The 20,837-nt window shown below is 33.8% G+C and overlaps 3 protein-coding genes across 6 annotated transcripts in view; 2 read left to right on the top strand and 1 right to left on the bottom strand.

Annotated features, from left to right (window-relative positions):
• Positions 1–20,837, bottom strand: part of LOC143898127 (uncharacterized) — an 85,961-nt gene that overhangs the window by 60,185 nt on the left and 4,939 nt on the right. The gene's annotated exons all lie outside the window — the stretch shown is intronic.
• On the top strand, positions 995–8,245 carry LOC143898061 (protein snakeskin). 3 transcript variants are annotated; one of them, XM_077407132.1, is made up of 4 exons: positions 995–999; positions 4,152–4,206; positions 6,711–6,869; positions 7,201–8,245. In XM_077407132.1, the coding sequence occupies exons 2-4, from the start codon at positions 4,162–4,164 to the stop codon at positions 7,387–7,389; spliced, it is 393 nt and encodes a 130-aa protein (XP_077263258.1). In that variant the 5' UTR covers positions 995–999; positions 4,152–4,161; the 3' UTR covers positions 7,390–8,245. The 3 variants fall into 3 exon arrangements, with proteins under 3 accessions (XP_077263258.1, XP_077263256.1, XP_077263257.1); XM_077407130.1 differs by lacking the exon at positions 995–999 and adding an exon at positions 1,007–1,153; XM_077407131.1 differs by lacking the exon at positions 995–999 and adding an exon at positions 1,041–1,157.
• Positions 9,360–19,493, top strand: Smurf (SMAD specific E3 ubiquitin protein ligase). Of its 2 annotated transcripts, none has more exons than XM_077407080.1 (12): positions 9,360–9,574; positions 10,511–10,549; positions 10,620–10,728; positions 10,810–10,943; positions 11,635–11,899; positions 11,988–12,481; positions 12,565–12,814; positions 12,889–13,052; positions 13,469–13,659; positions 13,798–14,195; positions 14,309–14,769; positions 14,854–19,493. In XM_077407080.1, exons 1-12 carry the CDS (start codon positions 9,520–9,522, stop codon positions 15,039–15,041), a joined length of 2,748 nt encoding a protein of 915 aa, XP_077263206.1. In that variant the 5' UTR covers positions 9,360–9,519; the 3' UTR covers positions 15,042–19,493. The 2 variants fall into 2 exon arrangements, with proteins under 2 accessions (XP_077263206.1, XP_077263205.1); XM_077407079.1 differs by having other exon boundaries at positions 9,361–9,574; positions 12,886–13,052.

Genomic DNA, 20,837 nt, shown 5'->3' with positions numbered 1-20,837 from the left:
TTAATAGAGTTTTAATTAAACGTTTAATTTTCAAAATATTGAATGCCAATTAAAAAATTGACATAAGAAACTTTTTTCTATAATGTACCAGAAGTTATTCATAAAATGAAACACGCACCAGTCTCGCATTTTCATGTTTTTTCTGAATCGATATGTAACGTCATCGCATAACGAATGATATGATGTCACGCTCGAAACGTATAGAATCGACGTAATTCTTGAGTCACTATCTGATTCCTGGATTTTCTTTTATTCCACAGATGATATCTCGTAATTACGTCATTGCAAAAAAGCAAGCAATTATTAAATAATTTTGTTGTGTCTGCGACGAGATGAAATAAATGGCTAATTTAAAAGTTACTATCTTTAAATTAATGAACAAGTTCGTGTATATATATAATAATCACAAATTATAACATTTTAATTAAATATAAGGTAACGTGATTAAATTAATTAGAGAAATACTTGAGAACATTAGAATTTTCGTAACTGATAGAGTAAATTTTACATTAAAATGCATTGTAATTATCAAAATAAGAATCCTAAAAAATGTTACAAATACACTTTTGTTATGATTATTGGAGCATTTTTAAGTATAACTTAATATAGTAGAATTTTTCTATAATAAAAAAATAATGCTTTAAATTTCCGTATATTTAATCTTCTTGAAATTTTATTAAAGAAATTTTTATCTGTCTCTTTATTAATACTGCTTATATCCTTTTTTCCATGCAAACATTAACTAAAATTAATTAAACTTCAACCAAAAGTTACATGTTTCTAAAGGACGCGTTGCAATTTTTTCGACCTGTGTATAAGTTAAGTCTTTATGCTTTCACTCGCGCGACTTTGTCGTTTTGCTCTAACCGTACTATAATTTCATTCTACATTAAAATTCATAACAAAACGTAAACTTATGACAACATCCGTCAAGCGGATTCACGGCTAAAATGAGCGCCACTGAACCGTAGCGTCTGTGTTCGTTCGATGCGTGAACGCTGTGATGTAAAAGTCGGCATGTTTCCGTCGATCGTAAAAATCGAGGCTAGCTGACGCGCCTCCACAATGCGTGGTTGGTCTTCAGCATCAGTCGTCGTTGAACCCTCGTCTCGCGAGCAGCTACGACCGTCCGGTGAATCGAAAGCGTGAACACGTAAGTACGTAGTACACTCTACGACGCTGAATACGCCCGATTATACCTTGAATGAATGGAGTTGAAAGTCTTTTTTCACGTTTCTTGCAAATCGGAAATTTTATAACAACGCTAATATGGACGCTGGTTTAAGACGCTTCCAACGCCCGCTCCAAGCTCTTTGTTCGTGCTGTTCTTTTGTGTGCTGGTTTGTGGGCCGACTAGCCTTGACCGGTTGGAGTAAGATATTAGAATAAGATGCGAGACGTTACTCCGCTGTTTACAAACGTATACGAAAATCATAACAAATTTTACAGAAAGATAGAAGATATATGACCGATTATAGAACTAAATGTTTAATTGTTATTTCTAAAAATATTTTAAAGAGAGAATCTTAAATACAAATATAATTTATACCAAATTATATATGTATATTGTTGAAAGAGAGACATAATATTTCGCTTGAATAAAACGTATCAACTATTTTTATCAAATAACGCGAGTAATGTCATACAAAATGACGTATTTTTATCTTAGGATAGCGTCTCATATTGCGTATCATCAAAATGTAGATTTAAAAGTTTCGGAGCATTATATGTATATAATTTTGTTTCTTAAGTTTGCAATGTGATCATTTGTCACAAAATAATTATTAGCGATATAAAATAGAAATATAAAAGGTTAGAAATATAAAAGGTATAAGATATTTACTTAAAATTATTACGATAATATATATACAAATAAATTGAAATCCAGTGATCTCACTATTTGTTTTTATTATATTTTTGCAAGTTTTCTTTAATCATTTATAATATCTTTAATAATTTATATATATATCTTGGTTTCGATGCAATTTTCGAAAGAGCATAGCCTCGAAAGGGAAAGAGTCCGAAAGAAATTATAAAAACGAAGTCAAGGCAGTGGCGGGCATCGTGTGAAAGTGTCTTCCTTTTCGGTGTAAAAAATGCATTCCCCCTCTCATACGTTATGTGTGACCGCGATTTATCTCTCAACGTTTAATTTATGTCACGTACTCGTTCAAAATCACAGGTTATTTCGAGTAATAATGAGATCTTGTTACCCATATTAGGTTTTCAACGTAATTATTGCAGACGATAAACAATCTAAATGATTTATATTTTTATTTTGACTGTCCACAAGTCCATGCTTCTTAATGCTTACAAATCTCACGGGCGCATTTAATTATTTATGACCTTTCTATACAAAATTAATAAGATAATAAATAAAATTGTATGAAATATGTGCATACATGTATATGTATATGTAGGTATCCCGGCATATCTTTCATGTCTATTTATTCCAACTTGTGAGATAACATTTTCGCCTAACATGATTAATGTAAAAATGATTCACTGAAACATCGCTATATCAATTTCATTTCGATGATTCAAGCAGCTGCGATTAAGCAATTCAATTCGACGCTCGACATAACTGACTAACAAGTACTTCTTACTCAATGACGATGTGAGCATGCAGGACACACATCGCGCTATTTCTAGTTTTGTTGCATTCTACCCATCTTGGGGTACGTCATGGTCATCATGCGTGCCGACCCGCTCAAGTCATCCAATGAAAAATGACGTAAAGATTGTATTAGTGCAATTAAGCATGCACAATATTTGCCTACGGCAACTGACATGATGCCGCAAAGCAATATCTCCTGATACTTGTTGCCGCATTATTAATTTTAAAGAATTTATTACCATGTTATTAATTAAAAGTTTTTAATTACGATTTAAAATGTAATTATATCACGATTTATATTTATATTTTTTCCTTCTGAGAAAAGCTTACAGAGTTTCGGACTCTGTGAGTAAGTCTCTGTCTCAAGAGTTATCCGATATGTCTAAAAATAATATATGAGAGTTGGTTGTTTATTAAGTTTCGGTTCGATTTCGTGCTACTTTCAATGCGATAGCTTTGTATGTTCAACAAGTCATATTATTGATACTATAATTTTTATAATTACGTACCATATATTTAAATATGTATATATGTTTAATACAATATTAAAGCGTACATAAAATGTTTGTCATGCAAAGGAACAGCATCGAATTTTGCTACGAATAATTTCTGTATGAGAAGGCAAGTAAAATACATAAAAATGTCAACACAAGTTAAGAACCTGCGGAAATTATTAAGGAGTTAAATTTAGACTCCTATCATTAAAATAGCAATAAATTTCACGATGATATATTATAAGGTCACTATGGTCACGTCATGTCATCGTAGAGTGTCGTAGACTATATACGCGCACACAATATATTGTAATGGTTCGTGTCTTCCGTCTTCTGATAAAATATATAAATGTATTATGTTATAATTTTTGATATTGTTAATTACAAGAAGAATCTTCATTTAGATAATACGCATAATAAATGGGATTTTTCACGATGAAATGAGATAAAGCAAACGCTGCGTGTTTAATTCCGCAACAGATATAAGAGAAAAAGAATTTGGTGCGAACTGCACAGTAGTTTGCCAATTTTATATAAAATAAAAGAATTTATAGTCCTTTTCATTTTTTGCTATGTACATATATATTTATATATGCACAGTCGTAAAATATAATTGCGTTTTACGGAAGTTTACCAGACGTGTGCATTAGTCGTATATTTTATCGAACAGCATTACTATTTTACTATATGTTTAATGTCTTCCTCGATAAAAAGAGACTTGTATCACTTTAACACCATCCATTTGCGGTTTCGTTTATACGACTGTACTATTATATCGATTGTCGTGCCTCCATTTCTTTTTCCTCTTTACTGTTCATTACGCTTTCATACGACTTACATTCTGTAGTTATAGTCATTGTATTTGCATTTATACAGTGCATTCTTGTCCATCAATGATACACGTAATCGTAATGCATAAATCGTAATTTTATAAATCTAAACGCGACGTTTTTGTGACCAGCGAAAGAGCATTATTATTTATTTTAATGATTTGTACACACAAAATTAACTAATTTATGCTATTTCTCTCCTACTTATAGATCAGACGAAATGGCTACCATTACGAGGCTGTCGATCATAAAATTCCTTGAGCTTGTAAGTATATTAACAAATATAAGTAATTATTATATATCTTTAATTATTTATCACTATAACATCGGATCAAGTTTCAACTTCAAAATGCTTTAAAAGCGTAGCATCATTTTATCTTTCTGAAGAAGTGCAAATCACACATCAATATATATATATACGAGTGATAAATTAGAGCATACCTAAATTCTATTACGTAGTTATTCCAATAGATACTGTGCAGTATCGTAAGCGAGAAAAGAAATTATGAACGTGGTAAATCAGGTTTCTTTTAGTGTATAAATTCAATCGTCATGATGTCATATTACAAAACATTAATTAACATAACTGGAAAAGCGTACAAGTATCATTTGCAAATTAGAAGAATAGATTGCTTTAAAGAGCTGTTTTATTCTTAGCATTCGAAATTGCGCAGAAAACTTAGGTTCTTCGAGAAAGTGCAAGGTTCGACTTCGAGCTACATAAACCTATCAGCGTTTCTTGCACACGTATTTCCAGCCGTAAGAGAAACACTATCCTCGAGGTCGCCTCATACTCCTTTGAGAGCTCCACCATGCCCTCGAATTTATTTTTAACGTTACTGCGCTGTTTCCTCCGATCGATTGATTCAATTTCTTGCGTTGCTCGCGATTTGAATCGCGCTTTTGAGAAAATCAAAGCTCGTCTCGAAACCGGGGAATTGTTGGTTGCGCGACATTCCGCGCTGCATATCTTTCGCGATTCGTAAGGCGGCGAGAATGGAGAGTGACATAAGCGGCGCTGATTACCGCACAAGAGCGTTCTCTCTCTCTTCTTATTACGGTTTGCTTCGCCCGGAAGTCGATCGGTACGAGAGGCTTCCGTTAGGATTCTTCGGGACTTACGTGAGAAACTTTTTGTTCAAGCACTTCAGTTGCATTTGTAAGCGGTAGAAAATCATAACTCGATGCTAATTTTCGATAACTGCTCTTTAAAATAATCGTATATTTTATCAAATTGAAGTTAATATAATATTAAAAGTATACAAATAGTAAAAAACGCGTCAATTGATAAAGAGCGTTATTAATCAGAATAGCCAGGTTTTTAAAAACAGCTGTCCTGCTAATTTATCTTGCTGAACACATTTATTTAGCTTTGTTTTCCAATTAACGCTGACTCATAACATTGTACCGGCAATATTTTAACTACGCCTGATGTTTCCTAAATACAATTTTAGCTCCTTTCTTTCGTTTAGTTTCTTGATAAAATCATCTTAACGATATAATGTTATTTCGCAATTATTTTTTAGCTAAAAGATTGAAAATATTTTAGTTTACTTGCTGACGAACCGTGTAACATTGTATTTGCATTAATTTGTGAGCGAAAGTATATTTAAAATTAATTAATAAACATTATTAGTACACAACATTACGTTGAATTAATACAAAAGATAATGATAATGCTTGTTTTGCATGAAATAAAAAATTCCAGTACAAATATGCATGCATTGAATTAATACTGATCGAAACATATAGAATATTTATTGCGCTGCTTTTTTGACACACGCGTACAGTACATATTTATATTGCTGGTATGTACCGTACCATATAATGGCACTCCTTACAATTAGTGACACACAGCTCTGGCTGTAGTATCGCATGCTTATCGACGCACACGTGGGTGACCAAGCCCGGGATTCTTTGAGATGTATTCGGTGTCAGGCAAATGTGTTCATCGCATCAAGGCCGACCAGTGCAATTTTAATGTTGACGCCACGGATTTTGAAATGAAAATTATGTAATTGCGAAATAAAACGCTCATAAATTTTTCTACATTCCTCGCTTACATTTTCCTATTTTCAGCTGCCCCATTGCCAATTATAGTTAAAGAGATAATCTATATTATTATCTAATTCCTTGTGCATAATTATTATATATTATTTTATAATCTTAAAAAATATTATATATCATAGAAATAAAAAATTTTCTTACTAAATCAAAATCTAAATTTATAGATACGTATTTATATATATACATTATTTTTACATGATTATACAGACATTCCACGAATTTTTAAAAATTTTTTGGCTAAAACAGTTTTGAGATTTGCCGTTGATCATGGGGTTCTTCTGCTCGTCATAGATAACGACACACTTCGAAGTAGATACTCTTATGCTTATGACTATGTTAATGATTCGACGGATTATACCGAACGATCATATTTAGAATCTGTTGTCTAGAAATAAAAAGTTGCCAACTGAGACAGTAGTGGACAATATGTTATTTATGATGGAATCGAACGAGGGTCGACTCTCTCCAGATTGACCCAGTTTTGTGAGCGATATCCGTACCTTCACTTTTGTAACAAAAAAAAAACTGCTATAGTTTCTACATGAATGGTAAAAGCGAGAGATTATTGAGGGAAATATAATACAATGAAGTGTTTTACTTCCAATGAACCTTTGTTCTCGAAGAAAAGAAAAAGAAAATTAGAGCGTAGACTAATCGTAAGAGAAATTTTCATTCATTAAATGTATATATTTCTGATTACAGCTCTTGGTATGCATCCTCATCGGATTGCACTACAACTCCTTCAATGCAGGAGATCAACATACCGCGATGATAACCATGGGAACCTTTGGGGGATACCTGATTATTCTGATCGGCTTGTTTATCGGCAGCGTGATGGGAACACCGGTGAACCGCCGTGTGGTATGTTTTAGCAGATGTTGCAAGATACATTTCTCGCCAGACAGACATTGCGATATAAAGATATATATAAATGGAATACAAACGCTTAGAAAATGCGAGATCGCGAGAAACAAAGGTGAAGAGATATAAAAGAATTACAAAAAATTAAAGAAGCTGCATTTCAATTAATTACAATTTGATGTGTTTCTTAATTTATGTGTACGTGTGCATAATAAAAATTACATAATTAATGCAATAATGTAGAAATTAAAATACATTAGTAGGAGTATAATTAACAGGACATCATAATATGGATTTTCACTAATTGTAAATGCAATCTTTTATCTTTTAGGATCTCTTCTTCGCGCTCATTGGATGCGCCCTGTTCATCGCCGCGGGCGCGCTCAACATCGACTACTTCCAGAAGTACGGACACAAGTCGTCGTTCCGCGATACCGGCTTGGCCAAAGGGTCTCTCAGTATTATCGAGGGCATCGTTTTCCTTGTGGACGCGTTCCTCACTTTTCGGGGGGAGAACTGAGATCTGAATCGCTTTTAAGTACAACGAGGGACTGCGCGGCCGGCAATCGGTGTTAATCACATTCCGCAATCGACGGAAAACTTTTCTAATCTGTAAGAGATTGGATACTGCCAAAGAGTTTCCCCGAAGGAAACTTTCTTTTCAGCCGGGTAGCCAAGTGTAGTCGCGAAACGCGAATCACACATACGGCGTCGCAAAGTTCCGCCGATTTCTTTGAATCATGCGAAGCACGAGTTACGAGGCTTCGCGACTTGTGCCATTTGTCTTGCACTTCGACGCGAAGTGTCTGTTTCATCGAGATCTTACGTTTCTCTAACTTGCTTAACTTTTCAAAATTCTGATTATAAAAACCTTTAGAAATTGAATAAAGATAAAATATATTCGCAAGACACTCTTCTCTTATAAATAAAAAAAATTTCTGTTTAAATAAAGCTTTTGAATGTAAATGTGACTTTGCGACGATTTATAATCGATGATAGTACAAAACGTGCAGGGATCACATGACAATGATACATACTTGTATAATATATGTGTGTGTAATACGTTACTATTTAAGCGGCAGTCCCTTCGTAGAAGCAGGCCAGTTGGTATCATAATCATTAATTATATGTACTGATATCGCACTCGTAATTTAAGTCATGCTATTCTGAGATTTGACAAGTAACGAGAACAAGAAGAAAAGGAACGATAACATCATGACGTTTTTATAGACGACGTCATTTGATTGTATCTCGGCGCTGAAATAAGTTTGTTGTGTCCGCCGTCTTTTCACAAATATTCACGAAATATTTATCTTTGATTTGTACGTTTTTACGCTAAGACTTTCAACAATAAAGGAAAATTATGAAGAAAAAGATTGAGGACGCATCCCCTTGATGCTTCTTTTTTTCTTTCAGCGTGCTTATTAAAAAATGTGAAAATATTTACAAGTGGCTCACTCGTTATCGCGTTGTACAAATCAAACGCGATGTTACATAATAAAATATCGGAAGTTTTATGTGATGCAATTTTCGTTTAAGTCTGTACTGTTTTCGGAGAAGCAGCCTCAAGATAACTTTAACCAAATTTCGATTAATTTAATCGACGATTAACTTGTCAAGTAATATCTGCAGAATTTTGTTAACATGAATAAAATTTTTTTGTTATTGCTTGATACATAAAAAAAATTTAAATTTGAGACGACGAATTATATAGATTGAAATATTACTTTAAGCAGTTCTGGCGTTGAATTAATCGATAAAGTTAATCATTCCTTAGGGCGACTCTGGTCAAATTTCCGATCATTCCAATTAACTTAATTGGTGATTAAATTATCAAGCAATATAATGAACTATTATGTAACCAGAAAAATTTTGTAATAATTCTTATAAAATTAATCAGTGATTAATTACTCCTTGGTTAAAATTAATCATTGATTAAATTAATCGGAGTTTAGTTAATTAAAGTCACCTTTAGATCCTTATATACTCTATTGTTTTTTATTAAATATCAAATAAGTAAATATATTTAATTTTGTCAACACAAAGCAAGGGAATTTAGAATATTTAAAAAGATGAAATACATATATTGTTCTTTCATTTTCAATTTCTAGTGAATATCTAGTTTTATTCTCGAATGCCGGCAGCTAAACGTTCCCAATGCGCGTGTTCCGCAAGAGCAACTCAACTTACAGGCACGATGCCAATCGCGCTTCGTTCGATACATCGAGACAAAGCAACTAGAATGGCCGTAACAGGCCGTAGTCATTTAAATTCGCTATAAACATTTTCCTCTCCTTTTCTCCTCCATTTAATTTCACCTTTCCGGTTTAAAAATTCATTTTCCATTCCGATCACTTATGTCTATGACGTAAAGTAATTAAAATTACATTGCGCCGATCGTTACGAGAGCCTTCGAGATTGCGTGCAGGAGTCCGCTCCGAGAATCGACCGACGGCTTGAAGTCGATAGTGCGTTCGACGAGAGACCGTTCGCACGAGCGTTTGTATGTACTGTACATGTATGTGTGCGTGGTGCGGGCGATCAGCGAACACCATCGCCGTCGCGCGTTCTCTTAGCAGGGGAGAGCCCTCGCTTTATTTGCCAATTACGGCGCCGATGCGCGGTGCGGAGCGTTAAATGTGCGTGCAGGATGTCGAATCCGGGCGGTAGTAGGAGGAACGGAGCCATGAAGATCCGTCTAACGAGTGAGTGCTGCGGCCGTCTCTTCCTCGGGCGTCGTGCGTCCCGTCGAGCGTGAAAGTCGAAGCCCGGATATACAAACCGCGGTTCGCACGCACGACGAGGGCACCTGCCCACGCACGTTGGGCCTGTTTATGTTTAGCGTTATTTAATATGCCCTCGCACGCGCCGTTCTTTCCCGCGGGGGAGGGGGCTACGATAAACGACGCGTAAACGTCAAACCACGTCTGCTTGGTCCCCCGGGAGTTCCGCATGCCCTAGGTGAAGAACACGACTTCCGTCGTGCTTATTTTCATCGTCTGGTTGCGCCAGTTTCCTCGGCGCCGAAGCTAACTCGAGGCCCCACCGCGAGTACTCTCCGGGAGACCGATGAAAACGTTAATTCTGAACGGTCGTGAAGACCATTTGATGTGTCATTCATTCGCAACGTCTTTAACAAGGCCTCATTTTTAGCCTTATATCATCCTTTTGACTAGTTTTATTATTAATATCCGGTTGTTCTTTAGAAAGACTATTCGATCATCGTTAACGACATTTAACATGAGTTATTACATCATTCGTCTTTAAGTTTGAATCAATTTCGCTATAATAGCAGAGATAATCATATGATACAATTATAATAATCGTAATAATAGTTGAGAGAATGTAAATGTGTAATAAAATACGAAATGTGGCTATCAGCAAAAAATACTGTAGAAGTTATAGATTATCAGATTATAAATCTGTCATCGGATTATTTTATAAAATCTATCTGATTAGATATTAATGTGGAACTTAGAAATAGTATTTGATTACTTCAATAAATTAGATGTATAGATGTGTCGTTATTAAATCGCGTGTATGATAGAAAAAAATAGTAGGGCTAGAAATCTTTTGTCATGATTCATGACATTAGTTTGCGCGCGAAAATATATATTGGCTAATGATCATATACGTTTTAGTTTTATGCGCCCGCAATCTCGCTAGGAAGGACTTATTTCGTGAGTACTTTTTCCACAAAGAGCACGTAGAAATATAAATGAATGCGATTTAAGAACGATTACTTTTTAGGCTTACCCGATCCCTTTGCTAAAATAACTGTCGAGGGTTCTGGACAGTGTCACAGTACAGATACCTGCAAAGCTACTCTTGATCCTAAATGGAATCAACACTATGACCTGTGAGCATTTTCTTAGGTTGAGTATAGAGAGATTTAGTGTAAGTGCATACGAAAGAAAATAACCATTACCTGTTCATACAGATATATCGGAAAGAACGATGGAATCACCATATCTGTATGGAATTATAGAAAATTCCATAAGAAACAGAACGGAGGGTTTCTAGGATGTGTACGCATATTATCGAATACTATCCAAAGACTTAAGGATACAGGATGTATGTATTTGTGTTTATTTTATATTAGATTATTAGATTAGATTTTATTTTTATCTAGTAAAAAAAAAGATACGTGAAATAGTATTTCGCGCCTATGATACAGTCATACCTCGCAAGAAATTGAAATTTAATTAAAACCTGAATTAAAAAGGATAGTCTATATATACTTTAATATAGGTAAAAATAAATTTATTTCTTTACATGTATTTCCGTAAAGTATCATATTTCTAGTTATATTGGGTTAATTTTGAAATTTCATCAAGTATCGACAAAGTTATCAAATTTTTAAATAGTTGCCACTGGCGGGTAAAAAATTGAATGATAAATATTTCCTTATTTTAGAAAAAATAAAGAATTTCAGTTACAATGAAATTGGCATATTGTATTATTTATTTGATTTTGTTGTTTGGTACATTTAGGGAAATAATCTGGTGAATTTATAAAAATAAAATTTTAACGAAACCAGTTATTATGGATTAATTTTCAAAATTGCGATTTAGTGAAGCAAAAATAATCGAAATCGCTATTATTTGTAAATTGTATTATAAAAAATTTAAGAAAACGTTTAGTTTTCAGAGCTTCAAAGTAATCTAATCTTTTTGTTACTTATAAGAAACATATATATTTTTTGATATCAGAAATTATCTTACACATTGCAGTTTATAAAGATTGGTTTGCGATATACTTTTAGATCAACGTTTGGATCTATGTAAAGCTCATTCCGATGACACGGATGTTGTGAAAGGGCAAATTGTTGTATCTCTGATGTCGCGCGATGGCCATAACGGTGCTGTGAGTAATACAGTCGGTCATAACGCCGTGGTCGACGTGCTCGGAGATCTGAGTTGTCCGAATGATTTACCGGATGGTTGGGAAGAAAGGAGAACGGAAAGTGGTCGACTTTACTATGTAAATCATCACACGAAGAGCACGCAATGGATCCGTCCGAATGCTCGGTAATATTTGACATCTATTCATCATGCCAAAGCGCGTATATGACATGATATGTATGACGTAAATTTATTCGAGTAATGTCATTGATAGGCCTAACACTGCTATTATACCGACGACACCGGAACCACCGCCGTTGTCGTCGTCGGAGCCTACGTCTCCCAGCAGTAGCGCGAGTTCTCCGAACGTAAGAAATGAGGGGAGTCCTGCGAGACATACGTCGCCTGAATGGACTGGCGGGGATGGCACGCCGAGTCAAACACCTAGTCGAGATAATTCGACGCAAAATACTTCGAGAAATACACCGACGCAGCAGCAACAACAACAGAATCGCAATCAGCAACAGAATCAGCACAATGTAAGAAACGCGACAACGCCGGCATCGTCTTTGAGGGAGCGGCGCGTCTTTAGAGGAACCGATGAACAAAACGGCAATCAAAGTGCGAACGGAAGGGTAGAACGTGGCCTTAACAATGGGGGTCAAATTCGAAGGCCTAATCGCAGTAACAGAAACAGAAATAGCGTTATGTCGAGTAGCGACAGACGAACCGATCCGCCGCAACCGACGGATCTACCTCGTGGTTACGGTACGATTGAAATCATTTTTAGATACAATTTTTTAGGGAAAAAGATGTAGAAATATAGCAAAAAGATTCGACTGTTTGTGTAGAAATGAGGAAAACCCAGCAAGGCCAAGTATATTTCTATCATGTACCAACTGGATCTTCTACTTGGCACGACCCGAGGATTCCACGCGACTTGCAAGCTAACGAATTGACGAACGAGCTTGGTCCTCTTCCCAGCGGATGGGAAATGAGGCAGACCCAAAGTGGACGGGTATACTTTGTAGATCACAATAACAGGACAACGCAGTTTACCGATCCCAGGCTATCCAGTCAAATAATAAGCAATCTGCTGAAGTAAGTATAGCAAGTCGAAAGATACGTAAATGCGATTACGCAAGAATATAAAATTATTATTCTGCTGATAGTAGAAGGCAAAATAATAACACGAACAATCAAACCGCGAATAATGCAAACAATTCGGTGACGAGCGAGACCGCTGAGGCCGATACAACGAATTCATCGATGGTTCAGCCTACCACGCCGCAGCAGCCAACGAGAAATGAAAATGGAAGTAACAACAATTCTCCAACAAGTGAGTGAAATTTTTTTAAAACGTATTTTTGTTAGAAAAGAGAAGAGAAAATATATTCTACAATGCAGAATAATTGAAGCGCTTTATGTCTTTGACTCGCGGGTATCTTACACATTTGATAATATTCACACAATATGGATCGCATAATCTACTCATTTTCACACAAAAACAAAACAAAAGATCATTTGTGTATGCCTCGCAATTTTATCTTATCTGCGAGCGAGTCTATCTATGCAACACAGCCTGACTGTTAATCAGTCTCGGTTGTTTTGTCACTTGGGTGAAATGCCATTTCATTTCGGAAGAGTCTTGTTCATTAGGGCGCATTATCGTAAAAATCGAGATTCTTTATTCCGTGGGTATATGTGGGTAGTGTGATCGGGTTAACAAGCGTTTTTTTTTTTTTTGCATTTCAGTGGAAAGCACTCCATCCCAAAATGCTCAAACAGTGTCGGAATTACCGAAGGAGCTCATGGACAATGAACTTCTTCCGAAATACAAACGTGATTTAGTAGCAAAATTGAAATGCCTTCGAGCGGAATTGAATGCTCTTCAGCCTCAGAGTGGACATTGTAGGTTGGAGGTGTCGAGAAATGAAATATTCGAAGTAAGCAAATTTTAAATCCACGTAGCTTTTTTGGTCTAAAATATTTCGTATGTATCATTATCACAAAGAATTAAGAATAAGAATTTGTTTTACACGAGAACCTGTAAGCAATATAAGCAATATACATCGTTCTTACAGGAATCGTACAGATTGATAATGAAAATGCGTCCGAAAGATATGCGCAAGAGGCTCATGGTCAAATTCCGCGGCGAGGAAGGCCTTGATTACGGCGGTGTGGCACGCGAATGGTTATATTTATTGTCTCATGAGATGCTAAACCCGCAATACGGACTCTTTCAGTATTCGAGAGACGATAATTATACGCTTCAAATTAATCCAGATTCAGGCATAAATCCAGAACATTTATCGTATTTTCATTTTGCCGGAAGGATTATAGGCATCGCCGTTTTTCATGGTCATCACATTGACGGTGGTTTCACGACTCCGTTCTATAAAATGCTGCTTAATAAAGCTATAACTTTGAGCGATATAGAAGGAGTCGATCCAGAACTGCACAGGAGCCTCACATGGATGCTGTAAGTGACATGTTCTTGTTAGGGAAACTTTATAATCAATATTTGATTCGTATGTTATTTTTTCTAAAGATAATTTCAAAAAATTTTTAATTTACTATATTTTACGTTATTAGGGAAAATAGCATAGACGGCGTGTTGGATGCTACATTTTCCGTAGAGCACAGTAGTTTCGGCGTATTGAAGAATCACGAGCTAAAGCCAGGCGGTAAAGACATTCCGGTGACGGAAGAAAACAAGAGAGAATACGTTCGCTTATACGTAAACTATCGATTTATGCGCGGTATCGAGCAACAGTTCTTAGCGTTACAGAAAGGATTTCACGAATTGATACCTCCCCTGTTACTAAGACCGTTTGATGAACGCGAATTGGAGTTAGTTATTGGCGGTTTGGGCACTATTGACATAAACGATTGGAAGATGCATACTCGGCTTAAGCATTGCACACCCGATTCGCCGGTTGTACAATGGTTTTGGCAGATAGTAGAATCGTACGGTGAAGAAATGAGAGCGAGATTGCTTCAGTTTGTTACCGGTAGCTCCAGAGTTCCGTTACAAGGGTTCAAAGCTTTGCAAGGTAAATGCTCATTTTATATTTAAACATATTGCGTTAAAAATACAGCATGCAAATAATAATCGCGTATTACGTTTGATTGCGTAGGATCGACAGGAGCGGCGGGTCCACGGCTCTTCACGATTCACGCCGTTGATGCTCCGAGCGAAAATCTACCAAAAGCACATACCTGTTTTAATAGAATAGACATACCGCAAAGTTATCCGACTTATCAAAAGATGCTTGACAAGCTTACGCAGGCGGTTGAAGAAACTTGTGGCTTCGCTGTCGAGTAATATGGTACGATTATTGCAGTTTTAGTACGATCGTTTCTCTATTTCGATAGTACATATTTCGGCAATCTTGGATTCCCATAATAAACGACGTTTTACAAATTGTTTAATAAAAGAAACAGGAAATTATTTATTTTCTATACTTACAAAACAGCAAAAAATAGGAAAATCCAGCAGGTCTTAGAAAAATCCAGTGCGAGTCTAATAGAAAACGTTAATGTGTGAAATCGTTTCACGTATAATACTTATATACGAATATCAATGGCCTTGCAATTATGAACTTTGCATATCTTGCATATCTCACGATACATGTCCTTTTTTAAACATGAGTAACAATTTTTAGAAAATTAGTATATTGGCCTTTAAATGTTTATTATCTGGTTAAATAATTCAGTTTACGGGGATCTCTAGTGAATATTTTGATCAATCTGTTTTCTACGTTTACTTATGCACACATCATATACATTTATCAAAGTTCTTATCAATTTTCACATCTTTTCAAGTAAAATCACTAATTTTGTTTAATTCATCGAAGTTAGTTTTATTATGTTAATTACGATATAAATATAAGGTAAAGCATGCACAAGTATTTTTGGAAGAAAATCTTCCAAAATTTTATGATTATATAGTTATAGAATGTTCATACTGTACAGATTTTTTTATTAAAACACAAAACATGTGTAGTATCAACATGAAAGAATCTCGAAGTTATGAACGTAGCAATATATGACATAGGGAATCAATTCGCATTAGAAAGTTTTCAATTTCACTTTATAACAAGTATCGTAACAAATTGCACAGTCAATTAATTCCATATCAGTTATCAGTTATATCTATTGGATAATAGGATTTAGTATTGCAAGCGAGAAGTGCATATATGTATAAAATTCGCTCATTCGTAGAGGCAGACATCAGCTAGACACACACAATGCTGGAAATCTAGTATTTTAAAATGTATTATTGGGCCTTGCTGTCCTAGAGGAGAAGTATAGAGTTTGTACATATGTATAATTCTGAACGCAAGTGTTAAATGAAAATTGTTATAATTTATAAAGAGTATAAGGACAATAAAAAGATAATATTGCTATTGAGATATATCTTTAATTAAATATCAAATTTTCAAGAATAAAGAGATAAGATATATATAAAAGCAAAATTAATATATATTTTTTTTTTTTTTTAATTTCTCGTTGGTATATTTACGAAAATATACGTTATTTACCAAAATAATTAATAATTGAATAAATGAAATTAATAATGTTTTATTCTTTGAGATTGTAACACTTTCGTTCGGAGCTGTCGTAACGCAATTGGCAAAACTTTATTACTATGCAACCTGTGCGATAAGACCAATGCGTAAGATCTTGCTTGTTAAGAGTTAATATCACCGAGTGCGTTAGTAAGATGTAAATAATTTATTAGAGATTAAAATATAACAGCGTAATAATATCGTTTCGCGTGCAGATCAGAAAGCGATCGGCACGTTGATTTAACAATGACAATTAAAATCGTGTACATTAGCTTTAATTTAGCGCACATTTATTTATAAGGAAAGAGTTCATTCGACGGGTTTATGTAAGCTTAAAATGTTTCGAACTGACTCTTTTGTTTGAGAACTTCACGAAACATGACTATACCTTACTAAACTGCTTTTAGTAAGATATAGCACTACTTTCTTATTTATCTCACGAAGCTTTCATTTAGTTCAACATATGACGCTGTTGTAAAAATATCTAATGCATGGATCATTGTTTTGTATAATTATTATTGCATTATTATATTTGTATTATGCACAAAACTGTGATGAAACATATCGTAGATGGAAATTATGTGGTAAGGGCACCGAAAGTCTCACTTTTTGATTCTCGAGAATTGGAGCATAATTTTACGTTTACTTTTATACACAATATTATTGAAATCAATATATATATGTATAATAAAATGGATATATGTATGTATATATGTTTATACACATGGCACATATCCATTTTGTCAATTCTTTTTTGGAAAGCGTCTCCATACCTTGTTTGAGTTATGCGTATAAGTATCATCCGTTTTCAACGTCTGAAACGCGGTCTGAGTACTGAGCATTGCTATAACGGGAAACGTAGCTATTACGACTCAAGTAGGATAATGGATACAGTTGTTAGCGTTGAGCTAACGTTATCACATGCATAAAACGGACACCTCTAAGCGCTGTCTATATCTGTTGCCTTAATTTTACATGTACACAACGAGAACTCTTGTATTTAATAGTTTACTTCACGGTATCAGATGCATCCAATGCCTCAATATTCTATGAGCGACATAATATATGCTAAAGTGAAATCACTAATTTTTTAATAGAGTGTGTAACTACGCTACAAATATATAAGTATAATTCTGATAACTGAGAAGAGAAACTATTTTCGGTATTTAAGATCGTGATTAACATCAAGGCAATTCAGAAAATTGACGCAGATACAGAGAAGATTCAGTGAGATTTTATATTTCTTAATATATTCTTCAATTATATCAATGAATGTGTTAAGAATAATAAAGCTTTACCTTTACATTTAAAAAAAATTTTCTTTTTATATCAAATTTTTCTTCGCTATTCATGGACATTCAACACATGAATAATCTTATTAGAAGAGATTATATATCTTTCTTCTAATTTTCTCACTGCTTTCTTCAATCGTTATCTTGTCGATATAGCAATAAAGGCCTTGAAAGTGCCTTGTGGTTGACGTTAATTATACTGCAAAAGTATATTCATAATATTTTTGGCAATAATGTGTAAATTTTATCCTCCTTTCCTAAAACTATATCTAAATAGATGCACACACATACACATATATATGTTACAACTGTCAATTTATACTACGATGACTACATTAGTCTACATTAGACTACATTAAACAATGACAGAATAATAAGAAAACATGGTTTAAGTAAAAATCAGCCAAAAAAGTATCCTGAAAAATTAAATATCTTTTATCCAAAAAAATTTTTTATTTGTATAATTATGTTCAAGGTACCTTAAATTATTGCATAACTTGCAATGTTTTAATTATCCATCATCATGTTAATTCCTTTCTTTAAAAATAAATCATATTTTACATACATATCAATTTCGTTAGGTGTTTAACATCGAAAATTAAATATGTTATCAGAATATTTCTTGTACATATATACGTACTTTACGAATTATATTATTGTAATTTAATAGCTGATATATTTAGAACAAATTTCTGTTTAATAAAAATTATTATTACGTTATTTCACGGAAGGATTACTCTGTTATTCATTGAAAATTTAAAAAGAACTGAGAGAGATTAAGAGAGTAAAGTGAGAGATAAAGAAAGAAATTGAAAGTGACAATATTTAGGATTCACACAGAATACGTACAAAGAAATATCTACTATTGCATACTACGTGGCAAAGATAATCTTGTTCGCAAGATGTAACTATTGATGGAGTTTGCGGATCGGCAAGGATGCGTAAATTAAAATATATTAAGAGAATCCGCAGTTTATTTTATTCTGAATTATCAGGTAAACTCGAATCGCTTTTAACTCTTTATCGATCCATCCTGCTGGTTCTACAAACTCTTTTAAGAGTCAGCTAAAAGAAGGCGTTGCATCTGTTCACGGATATGACACAACTTTGTCAAATGTACATATCTATGTTGAAACTTTGCAATCGATACAATGAGAGATATCGGTAAAGGGTTGAGTACCATAAGAAAAATAGAAAATAATAAGTGATTTCGCAGTAAATTGTAGACCATTTTCTTCTCTAATGTCGATCTCATCGACATCAAAGTATCCCGTTGGTTCTTGGAGAAACTTACTTCTTTTTCTACTTATACGAATAAGTGAGTCCATTTAGAATGAAGAATACGAGGAAAATAGTTATGACGAAGAAGGTGACGAGAAACTTATTGTGCTCGTTTTCGTGAACTAAGATTTATTTAGCAGTCCTATTGTTTCTCTATATTCTAGTAATTCTAAATGCGAATTTGCAAATTATAAATTAATATATAATATAACTTAATATATCATCATTTATAATTTATAAGTTATAAATGATTGCCTCTTTCGTAATTTGTAATTATGCGAGATTATGCGTACTATTATATTATTGCGGATGTATTATTATTATTATCAACTAATATTATTTGTTACTATCATCATTTACTGCGCAAGCCCTTCAGGAAACAAATGTATATAATTTTTCCTTTTGTATTCTGGACGAAATGTATATTTTAATAAAATATCCAAAGTATGGAATCTTCTAATGTGTTAATATGTGTTAATTTTTCTTAGCACCATTGCGAGATTATAGTATAAATAGACTATTATTGCTATCTGTGTCTCGTTCGCTGCTTTATTTCAATATAACACTGCATATGTAAAATGTTATATGTTATATGTTTTATATCATATAAATATAAAAAAGGATTCAAATTCATTTATTTCGCATTATTGATGTTGTTAGTACTTTATTTGTTCGTTCTTCCTTCGCTGTTGTGCTCTGTTTTCCTTAATTCTTCTTCGACAAATTTCTTCTTATTCCTGTCCGATTTCCATTTCTCTTTGATCTTTGTTCTATCATTATTATGTCACTCCTTCTGTTATCTTGTCAATATATTCTTCTTAATCTTTTTTCATAATTTCTTTTTCGATTTTGTATCTCCTATCCCAGTAGTACTTTATTACTAGATAAAGATCTCTTCTGGAATGTAAAGTACATTTTTTTATTTTCTTCTCCTTGAGTTTGGACTTCCCCTTTCTCTTATTTCTTCGACAAATAATAATCCAAAGGCTGAAAATAATGTGAGACGCCTCCCTTTTTTCCGGGGGCATCTCTCTTCTTATTTTATATTACCAACTTATTAATATTATTTATTAATTGTATTAATATTAATGTGCATTTTATAAACTTTATACTTATAAAAGAGGACCCGTTTTTACCGGACATTGTTGCAATTGAATGTACTTTGGCTAAAAACTCGGCCTAGATTTTTTAAATAAAATTAAGTTACACTTTTAATTTCAGCTAAAATTCTGTCCGATAAAAATGGGCCAACTTGTAGAGGCCCTCCACCACCCCCGCCGATTCCAATCAGCGGTCCTTTTTTCTTTGGATATAAGTTTTTTTTTATATTTTCTACTTTTTTATACAGTTTATTAGTTTAGCGCAAAATCTAATACAATTACAAAAAAAAATTACATAATACAAAATTACATAGTATATGATAAAAGATATACAATTAAATTGCGTACATTCAAGATATCTCATTAATTCCGGATTACACGAAAACGTTCGAAATGCGTGTATATATTAACATATTGTTCAATTAATTATAGAAATATAACTTAACTTATATGTATTGATAAGTGAGAGTTACTACCTTTACGCGAGCGTTACTTCTGTAGTAACTTACGATAATTCCTTCGCGTAAACGGGATTTTGTTAGTAACTTACGATAATTTACTCCGCGTAAACGAGTGATATATCATAAGTTACTACAGAAGTAACGCTCGCGTAAACGTAGTAAGTGACATCTAATTATGCGATATTTATTATTAATTATCAACATAAAATTACGAAGCTTACAAAGGAAAGGATATAAAATAAGAAGAGAAAGTATTCAATTCGCGTTTTAATTTAAGATGGTTCGTGTTATACGCGTTTCGATTTCGTGTAATCCAGTTTACACAAATTAGATATAGACAATTAAAGTAGATTATACTTATACAATTTTATGCAATTAATTTTATACAACTTTCGCAGACAGAATATATCGTTTTG

This window comes from Temnothorax americanus, unplaced genomic scaffold (genome assembly GCF_048541705.1).
Source record: "Temnothorax americanus isolate GAGA-0224 unplaced genomic scaffold, ASM4854170v1 Scaffold22, whole genome shotgun sequence".
Taxonomy (NCBI): domain Eukaryota; kingdom Metazoa; phylum Arthropoda; class Insecta; order Hymenoptera; family Formicidae; genus Temnothorax; species Temnothorax americanus.
Note: the sequence above shows the minus strand (reverse complement) of the source record. Positions and strands in the feature narration are given on the sequence as shown.

Excerpts from the sequence above, each read along its gene's own strand:
- Smurf (XM_077407079.1), top strand. The coding sequence starts at position 9,520 with ATGTCGAATCCGGGCGGTAGTAGGAGGAACGGAGCCATGAAGATCCGT. Across the intron at positions 9,575-10,510 it reads CATGAAGATCCGTCTAACGA|TTTTATGCGCCCGCAATCTC; the intron begins GTGAGTGCTGCG and ends TATACGTTTTAG. Across the intron at positions 10,944-11,634 it reads AAGACTTAAGGATACAGGAT|ATCAACGTTTGGATCTATGT; the intron begins GTATGTATTTGT and ends ATATACTTTTAG.
- LOC143898061 (XM_077407132.1), top strand. The coding sequence starts at position 4,162 with ATGGCTACCATTACGAGGCTGTCGATCATAAAATTCCTTGAGCTT. Across the intron at positions 4,207-6,710 it reads TCATAAAATTCCTTGAGCTT|CTCTTGGTATGCATCCTCAT; the intron begins GTAAGTATATTA and ends TTCTGATTACAG. Across the intron at positions 6,870-7,200 it reads CACCGGTGAACCGCCGTGTG|GATCTCTTCTTCGCGCTCAT; the intron begins GTATGTTTTAGC and ends TTTATCTTTTAG.